Source organism: Eptesicus fuscus, chromosome 22 (genome assembly GCF_027574615.1).
Source record: "Eptesicus fuscus isolate TK198812 chromosome 22, DD_ASM_mEF_20220401, whole genome shotgun sequence".
In the NCBI taxonomy this organism is placed as follows: Eukaryota; Metazoa; Chordata; class Mammalia; order Chiroptera; family Vespertilionidae; genus Eptesicus; species Eptesicus fuscus.
The window spans coordinates 40,988,687-40,998,459 of record NC_072494.1 but is presented as its reverse complement, the minus strand read 5'-3'; the positions used below and the strand labels follow the sequence as shown (position 1 = coordinate 40,998,459).

The 9,773-nt window shown below is 43.2% G+C and overlaps 1 protein-coding gene across 5 annotated transcripts in view; it reads left to right on the top strand.

Moving 5' to 3' along the window:
• Positions 1-402: 402 nt before the first annotated feature.
• DCAF6 (DDB1 and CUL4 associated factor 6) overlaps positions 403-9,773 on the top strand; it is an 88,962-nt gene continuing 79,591 nt past the window's right edge. For 2 of the 5 annotated variants that reach the window (XM_054712330.1, XM_054712329.1), the window contains exon 1: positions 403-852. In XM_054712330.1, the coding sequence (XP_054568305.1) occupies positions 756-852 (97 nt within the window). In that variant the 5' untranslated portion in view covers positions 403-755. The remainder of the gene's footprint in view (positions 853-9,773) is intronic. The other 3 variants (XM_008153115.3, XM_008153114.3, XM_028127816.2) reach the window with 2 other exon arrangements.

Here is a 9,773-nt window from a genome sequence, read left to right as displayed (position 1 = left end):
GATTCCTCCGGAGCCCGGCGCAGCGCGCGTGCGCAAGCGGACTTGCCCACGGTGATTGGCCTGCCCCGCGGAGTGGGCGTGGCCCAGCGCGAACCTCCTATTTCTCCTTCCTGCCCTCGAGGCCATGTTGGAGAAGGGAAAGTGAAGTTGCTCGGAGCCCCTTTCATTTTGATTAAGGAGGCCCATAGTTAAAATGGGCTTGTGGGGCCTGCCGTGCCCCAACTAAAGATGACGGCGCACAACTCTCTGGTTTCCTTTTGGAATGAAACTCGCGAGCGAGAAACTTCACATCTCCGCTTTCTCGTTTATCCTTGCAGAATGAAGGATGTGGCTGCAGGGACCTGAACCTGCTTTTCTAGGGATGAAGGCGGCTCTTCCTCGTGGGGCCGGACAGAGCGGCTTCAGTCCCCCGGATGGTCGTCATCTCGCGAGAAAGCCTGCAGGGAGGGGTCGAGAGCGGGGAGAGGGCGGAGTCGCGGCCGCCTCCGCCTCCTCCCCCGCCCCCTGCTGGAGGCCGAGGGCGGGACTGTTGCTGAACTGGACGTTCTGGGCAGTCTGAGGAGAGTATGAGGCGAGCTCCGGCCGCAGCACGCCCGGGCTTCGGGGGCGAAGGCGCCGCCGCCTTCTGAGTCGCTGCGACCGCCCGCAAGGTCCGGCGCGCGGATGGTGCCGGTGCGGCTCGGGGGCTGAGCGCACGTCCCCTGTCCCGGCCCCTCCCCACGCGGTGGGCTCCCCTCCCACCCGGTGGCGGAGCCATGTCTCGGGGTGGCTCCTGCCCACACCTGTTGTGGGACGTGAGGAAAAGGTCCCTCGGGCTGGAGGACCCGGCCCGGCTGCGGAGCCGCTACCTGGGTGAGCGGGGGCCGCGGGGCGGAGGCGCTGGGTGCCGCCCAGGAGTGGGGGAGGGGGCCGCGGTCAGGGCTGTTGGCGGCGGGACGGCGCCTCGGCCGGGGCGCCCCGGAGACTCGGGGGGCGCTGGGTGGACCTCGACAGACGGACCCCGAGCCCTGCCCTCCACGGCCAAGCCCCCTTGCGTGCTGCCAGCTGCCGCCCCGGCCGGGTTTTCCTCGCGGGGCCGGACGGTACCGGCCGGGGAAGGTGTTGGGGCGGCTTCTGGAGTGGGACTCGGGACACGACGTGTCGGGCCTCCCGGAGCGTTTGGGGCAGAAGTTGGCGCTCCTGCTCTTCTCCAGCGCGGTCCCCGCTCCGCCGAGGACCTGGCCTTTGGCTGACACCCCCGCCCCTTCGGTCTCGGGAGGGTGGAGGTGTCGGCTGCGACGCGGTGACCGCCCTCGGGAATGTCACGCCCCGAACGGGCTCCGCGGAGACCCCCGGCTCCGAGCTGGAGCCCGAAGGGGGTCGCTGAGCTGTCCCACCGCGCGCCGTCCGCGACCCGCCGTGCGGTTGGCTCCGACCGCCTGGAGGAGGTGTAGGGTTTCACGTTCCCGTTCCCACCGCTGCGGAACACACTTGGCATTTTCCGTTTCTTAGTTCAGCTTTCTAAAAACAGCCGCCAGTGCTTGAGGGAACCGTCTTCCACCGCTTTCCGTTTGGGATGAAGTGGTTTTGTGGGGATTCTGGGTCACGCCTGAGCTAACCAAGAAGTCCACTATCCTAAAAGTGGACATACTGAGGATGGGGCTTTCTGTTGTTTTCTTCTTGTGCAATCTTATCATTTCTCTTTAGTCTTCATTTTTTTATTTGAGGATAACATTAAAATACTTTTCTTTCCAATTTTGTCACTTTTACTGGCTAAATCTTTTTTGATGTCATTTGTTTTCGACTTCAAGTCAACAGAGAAGTTGGAAGCATTTTTTTTCTTATTCTTGATGTTTTTTTAGTGTTGCAAGTGACATATGAATACATTCTCCTTGTAAAAATTTAATAAAAATCCCTGTGATCCTTCCCATTCCAATTTCACACACATATCCTTGGCGGTAACAATATTATCTGTTTCCTGAATATTTGTCCAGACTTTTTTCTTTGCATTCTTACCAGCACATATGTATACATGGAGATGCTGTAGTGTGTGTGTGTGCGTGTGGGTGTGTGACCAGCATATATGTGTTATGCTGTAAACATTGCTTTGCAACTTTCTTTTCCTACACATCTTAGAAATCTTAACATGGCAGTAAAAAATAGATTTGTTCTTTCTATAGAAACATATATATATGTATATATATATATAATTTACAAATGCTTCTGGTTCAGCTGTGTCTACGATAGAATCTATTAAAATTAAAATCCTATATTTTTCCCCCTTCCTATTCCAACTCTCTAATGGAGTGGAGTTTGTGTTGAAGTTAGGAAATAGAACTGTTTCCTCCTGCTTCATAGGTTGAGGGTCAACCACTAAACCACACCGTCCAGGCTAGATCCCATTTTTGAGATTTTAACATTTAAACGTTTTGATTATTTATAGTATTGTAGGTTAATTACATTTCTAATTTATTTCCATTATTTGTATTTCTGATCATCAATTACTACTAAATAACAGTGAAATTGGGATAAAATGAAGTGACCGATCTTTCTTGTGACATTTGCATTTCAAATTATTTCACCATAGAACGTATCTTTTCAATGGTGGTATTCAAACTTTGTTGTTTATTTTCTTTAAATTTGGTTAATTATCTCTTTTCCTCTCATGAGAGAAAGTTACAATTCACAAAATGTACTTTTACATTGTGGGAATGAAGATAATAATTTGTCATACGTTATTTAGGAGAAAAAGTATATTTACTTATACCAGTAGCCCCCAAATTCACCTAAACCAATAGAGCCTGGATTGAGACAGTAGGCCAGGAATTGTCTTCTCTATGAGCCTGATAAAAATTTCAGTGTAGGATTTATTTTTTTTAAACACTAATTGTCAAAGTCCCGAGTTAGAGATACCTATAAGTTTAAGTATTCAGATTTTCTCAATATGTTGTATACGCTCTATCCACTGAGCACATTGGGTGGTTCTTTGGAATTCAGTGATTGTTACAAATTATTAGCCACACATTTTAGTGTATATTTGTTTTGTAAAGATAAGCATTGATTATAAAATAAACTCATTTCTGTACATTTCCTCTTTCCATATATCTTTCATTTTAGACAGACTTGTCTACTACTTGAATTAACACTTTCTAACGCCTCTAAAGGATGGTAGTTGACAAAAGTAATTTTAAGGAACTTTTTGCGGGAGCTGTTTGCTATAATGCTTAAAATATTTAATATAAAGTGTTTAAGTTACGATTAAGTAGTGTCTTGGTCAGTGTGGTCTGCTGTAACGAATTGCCTAAACTGGGTGCCTTACAAACAAGAGAAATTGATTTGTAACAAATCTGGAGGCTGGAAGGCTGAGATCGGGTGTCCACAGGGTCAGACTCTGTGGTGAGGCTGCTTCCTGGTGCATGGCCATCTTTTCGCCATCACCTCATGTGGCTGAAGGGCTAGCCGCTTCTCCGGGGTCTCTTAGAAAAGCCCAATCCAATCCCGCTGCCTCCCAACGATCCCCCCGCCTATACTATCACTTTGGGCGTCAGGATTTCAGGAGAGGAGTTTGGGGAGGGGAAGTATATAGCAGGCAGCCTGTGACAACTTTATAGTGGAGATTGTAATCTTTTTGTAAGGGGATTAGGAAGACAATGTCTGAATATTATTAAAGTCATTATGTATTGAAATGGATAATTTTCCATTTACTCTTTCTTTTAATTAACTTTTATTTTTGAGAGTATTACAGATGTCCCCCATTTTTGGCACATCCTGAATTATATCTACATTCAGATTTACCAAATCCATAATGTGTTGCCAAGTTACAATATATTATATGAGGGTCAGTAAATTCTGACTTTACCTCCTTGTTAGCTACTGGGGAAAAGTTAGTGTTTCTTTAGTCTTGAAATCTCTGAAAATTGGAAAATGTCTGATTTTAGTAGTGAAAATGTCAAATATGAAAATATATCAAATAGAATATGCTAATTCTTGAATATAAGACCACCAGAGGCATATTTTCAGCCATAAATGTAGATAGCAGGATAGGATCACTCTGCTGAGGACTTCATCCTTCCCTGGTATTGGATGAACGTACGGTGTTTAGGAGGGATAAGAGCTTCTGGTAGCGCAGAACTTGTGTTACAGTTAGGTATTAGGTCAGTGTTTGCAAATGTTTTGACCATGATCCACAGTGAAAATGCATATACGTGGCAACTTGAGATCCACACACACACTGAAATAAAAGGTTCTATGAGCGGGATTTAGTCTTACTAGGTGGGGTACATTTTAATTTACGTTCTTTATCATATTGAAAATGTTGGTGTTGACCCAGTAGAATATCCACTAATGAGTTTCTGCTTGAGGTCTGCAAAACTATTCTAGATGATGTGTATTTTTTTTTTTATAACTGTAATTGAATGTTGTTGACTTCAGGGTTAGAGTGGCTGGGGTTTCCAAGTACAGCAGATTTTTAAAAAATGTTTAAAACACTGCTGATGTCTAATATGGAAGATATAAATCATGAAACTTTTTATTTACACCTTGGAAAATAAAACTAGAGCAGGATTCTTTAAAATCCTCATTTATTGGGTAAAGACCTACAGGGAGATTGCTAAGTTGTATAAGTGTGTTTAACTTCTCAAGAAACCGCCAGACTATTTTCCAGTAATTGTACCATACTGCGGTGTTTGAGCGCCCAGTTGTTCCACATTTTCATCAACACTTGGCATTGTGAGTCCTAATCTTAGCCTTTCTAGTAAGTTTGTAGAGGTACATTATTATCTTTTTAAGAAAATATATTTTTATTGCCGAAACCGGTTTGGCTCAGTGGATAGAGCGTCGGCCTGCAGACTCAAGGGTCCCAAGTTCGATTCTGGTGAAGGACATGTACCTTGGTTGCAGGCACATCCCCAGTAGGGGGTGTGCAGGAGGCAGCTGATCGATGTTTCTCTCTCATCGATGTTTCTAACTCTTTATCCCTCTCTCTTCCTCTCTGTGAAAAATCAATAAAATATATTTTTTAAAAAAGAAAGAAAGAAAATATATTTTTATTGATTTCTGAGAGGAAGGGAGAGGGAGAGAGAGAAACATCAATGATGAGAGAGAACCATTGATCGGCTGCCTCCTGCACACCTCCTACTGGGGATCGAGCCTGCAATCTAGGCATGTGCCCTTGACCGGAATTGAACCCTGGACCCTTCAGTCCAAAGGAGGACACTCTATCCACTGAGCCAAACCAGCTAGGGCCATTATTGTCATTTTAATTTGCATTTGATTTAATTCCCATGATTAATGATGTTGAGTATCTTTTCATTGTTTTTTTTTGCCACCCATACACTTTGATTAAATGTTCAGATTTACCTTCTTAATAATTTAAGAATTCTTTACATATTCTTGATGCAGGTCCTTAATTAGATATGCATTTTGCAGTATTTTCTCCCAGTTTGTCTTGTCCTTATTTTTCTTAACAGTGTCTTTTGTAGTTCATACTTTTGGTGTCCTATTTAAGACTCTACCTAATCCAGGATCAAAATGATTTCTACTGTGCTTTTTTTTCTAAACATTTCCTACTTTTAACTCTTACATTTAGGTTTATGAACAATTTTGAATTACTTATGCTATGAGGTAAGGGTCAAGTTTCAGTTCTTTGCCTATGAATGTGCATTGATTCAACACCATTTGGAAAAAGTCCTTTTCCCTTTGTTGGAAATCAATGGACCATGAACATGGTTTTCTTTCTATTTTTTTAGGTGTTCTTTCTTTTCCCTCAGCAATGTCTTATATTTTTATTTTTTACAGTGTACAAATCTACACATATTTTGTTCTGTTTTTTCCCTATATTTTGTTTTGTCTCTCCAGAGTTTTGTCACCCTTTGATTTTCATTTCCAGCTATGTGGTACGACGCCATGGGGGTTGTTACTTCAGGAAGACAGCAGTCAGTAGTGACAGATAATACTGGGAGGTCATGAAAAGTATGTCTTGAAAAAAGACCATTGGATTCACTGATAACCCATGATTTCCAAGAACAAAACCAATAAAGAGGAGGGGACCAAAGGCACAATGTCAGGAAAGGAAGACCTGACCATGAGCTAGGGAGGGCAGCAAATGTAGATGATGGGAAATTTGGCATCAAGAAGTTATTGAAAGAGACAATAGGATCAAGAAAAGTGAGCGTTTCTGCTCAGGCGCTTTCCTTCTCAGTATCACTAGCCTTACTCTTTTCTCTTAACCACTTGAAGTTACCTCAGCCCCTTCAATAAAGTCTTTTTTTAAATCATTCTTTCTCTTTTCAGACAATATTAACTTAGAACAATCCCACATGTGCATAAGGAGACTACTAATCATGAGTGTCTGCAGTGTATCAGGCACATCTGTGAGTTTCCCATATGCTAATTGTTTACTCTCAGCATTAAACCTGTAAAGGTGATGGTATTGTTCTCATCAGATGTAAAACTTTTACCAATGTGAAAACTGAGGCTCTTAGAGTTTAGGTTTTGCCCAGAGTATGTGTAGTATGTTCCAAGTTAGATATTTAAACCCAGTTCTGACCTTCCTTGTCTCAAGCATCTGATATTGTAATAAGAGAGCTAGTTATGCAGATAAATAAGTTATAAAGCTATTTAATAAGTTTCACAGCCATTAACATGAGTATTGGCTCAATATTTATTGTCATTGAAAGATGTTCCTCCCAAATTATTGAGTGAAACACATTATAGAACAGAGGGAAGACTTTGATCCCATTCATTGATTCATTGATTCAGCAGATACAGATTGAGTGCCTGCTTTGTGCTAGGAACTGTTCTAGGCATTTGTTCCTCTTTTTTATGGAGTTTATAATCTATTAATATTGAATGGAATGCTGAGATGGAAATGGAATTATGAGGCATTTTGGGTTGCAGAAAGACTGGAGTAGGAAGCCACAATGATAGGTAAATTCATCCGTAACAAGAGTGTAATTGTTGGGAGAGTTTTCCTGGCTTTGTTACATTTCTGCACATCTTGTGAGCAGAGGAACTGGCTGCTTTGTTCTGGACTATCTTTCCAACAATGTTTACATAGTGTCTCCCTCTGGGGCAGAGGGCAGATTTATTTATTGTCCAGCTTAATGAAGATAATGTGTCCCTTTTATCAGGCAGTTTATTTGATTCAAGATTTGGGTCCCCGCAGTTCAGAGGCCTCTGGCTGTGATTCAGATCCAATGCTTGCACATTGTTGCATCCAGACTGCTCCGCATTGCCCAGTGGGAATTGGGGGCTGAGGGTCAAGTGTTAACCTGAAGCCGATACCCTTTGCTGTGCCATGAGTAGTAAAATCTTTGCTTCTGGCTTGAGAGTCTTTTTCTTCTGCCAGCTCCCATGAAATGGCAGGTAGCTTGTTAGCTTGCAAGTAGGCCAGACTCTTTGCAGGCATGAGTTTATTTTTACTTTTATTTGAGGGGGGTTGAGTTTCTTTAACTTACAGTTCTTATTTTCTGATGGCTTTCAGTTCCCATTTCTTGGAAGCGCATTTAATTGGCTGAAAGGGTAGAGGGTGTTGACACTTGTTATTTCTAGAAGCACATTTTATGGGATCTGTGTACGTACAACCATTTTGATCTCCAAAGTCAAGTTAAAAAATACTCAGGAGCTATCTACTTAACTATTGTACTTCAGCGTGTGTTTTATGTACAAATTTCGTAAATGAGCATTCTTGCTGGAACTCACTTTGTCTTCATTTGTCTCATGTGCCATCATTATTTTCAGTAGACAGAAATGGCTAGAGCTGTGTTTTCAAAACCAGATTTTTAAAGTTTGGAAAAGTTTCTAGTACATTTATAAAAATATTTACTGAATTGTTGTCATGTTGTTAATTTGAGTAGTACTTTATTTCTTTTTTTTTTAAATAAATCTTTATTGTTCAGATTATTACAGGTGTTCCTCTTTTTTTTCCCCCCCATAGCTCCCCTCCACCCGATTCCCCACCCCACCCCATTCCCTTACCCTCCACTACTGTCTTCATCCATAGGTGTAAGACTCTTCCCACACCCCTCAAACCCCTTTCCCCCTGAGAATTGTCAGTCCACTCCCTTTCTATGTCCCTGATTCCATTATATTCACCAGTCCATTCTGTTCTTCAGACTTTTTACTCACTTGATTTTTAGATTCACTTGTTGGTAGGTATGTATTTGATGTCTTTTTGTTGTTCATAATTTTTATCTTTACCTTTTTCTTCTTCTTCCTCTTCTTAAAGAATACCCTTCAGCATTTCATGTAATCCTGGTTTGGTGGTGATGAACTCCTTTAGCTTTTTCTTGTCTGTGAAGCTCTTTGTCTGACCTTCAATTCTGAATGATAGCTTTGCTGGGTAGAGCAATCTTGGTTGTAGGTTCTTGCTATTCATCACTTTGAATATTTCTTGCCACTCCCTTCTGGCCTGCATAGTTTCTGTTGAGAAATCAGCTGACAGTCGTATGGGTACTCCCTTGTAGGTAACTAACTGTTTTTTTCTCTTGCTGCTTTCAAGATTCTCTCTTAGTCTTTTGCCCTTGGCATTTTGATTATTGTGTGTCTTGGTGTGGTCCTCTTTGGATTCCTCTTGTTTGGGGTTCTGTGTGCTTCCTGAACTTGTAAGTCTATTTCTTTCACCAGGTGGGGAAAGTTTTCTGTCATTATTTCTTCTAATAGGTTTTCAATATTTTGCTCTCTCTCTTCTTCTGGCACCCCAAAAATTCGGATGTTGGTACGCTTAACGTTGTCCCAGAGGCTCCTTACATTATCTTCATATTTTTTGATCCTTTTTTCTTTTTGTTTTTCTGGTTGGGTGTTTTTTGTTTCCTCATATTTCAGATCTTTGGTTTGATTCTTGGGGTACGTTGGTCTACAGTTGAGTTTCTGTATATTCTTTATTTCAGACAGTGTATGCTTAATTTCCGACTGGTCCTTTTCCATTTTTTTGGTATTCTCATTAAGGTCCTTGAAGGTCTCATCAAGTTTCTCAGCAGTTTTTAGAAGATTCTTGAGTAACCTTATAAATGTGGTCCTGAATTCCATATCGTCCCGTAGTTTGCTTTCCTCCATTGCCCCCTTTCGCAACATGCCTCTGTGTCTCCGCATTTTGGCTGCTTCCCTGTGTTGATGGAGCGGCTTTGTGTGGTAGGTGACCCACAGGGGCCAGTAGCTCAGCTTCCCCAATCACCCGAGGTGGACGGTCTTGGTACACCCCTTTGTGGGCTGAGTGCAAAGTCTTGGTGTAGTTAAACCTTGATTGCTGTTGGTACCCTGGGAGGAATTGCCCTCCAGGCCAATTGGCTGTGAGGACCTGCTGTGTTTATAATGGAAGAACTGCTGTGCTGGAGACACGCTTATGGTGTAGGACTTGTTTCAGTGGGGCTTTGGTGCTCACTGAGTCTGTCTCTTGAATGTGTCACTTATGGATTTGAGGAGTTGAAATCTGTCTCACACTGACCACTAGGTACACTGGCTTCTGGATCTCCAATGGAGTGCAGGTCAGCTACTGTCTGAGGTCACCCTGCAGGAGCTACAGCAAGAACTACAGTCCTCTCCTCCCTGCTTGGGATTTGTAGATTATGGAGCTGTCTGAACAGATTTGCAAGTTAGCAGTGATAGTGAAGGCCATTCATATGCAAAAGCCGCTGCTTGGAGCTTGGGTGAGTTTGTAGGTTGTGCGGGGCGGAGTCTCAGGGCGTCACTAGGCTAGGGCATGGCAAACAGCAATGGCTGGCAGCCAGCCCCCGGGCCTCAGCACAGCAAACAATTATTCCTCCGTGCAGCTCTGCAAGCAAGCCACCCTCACTTTC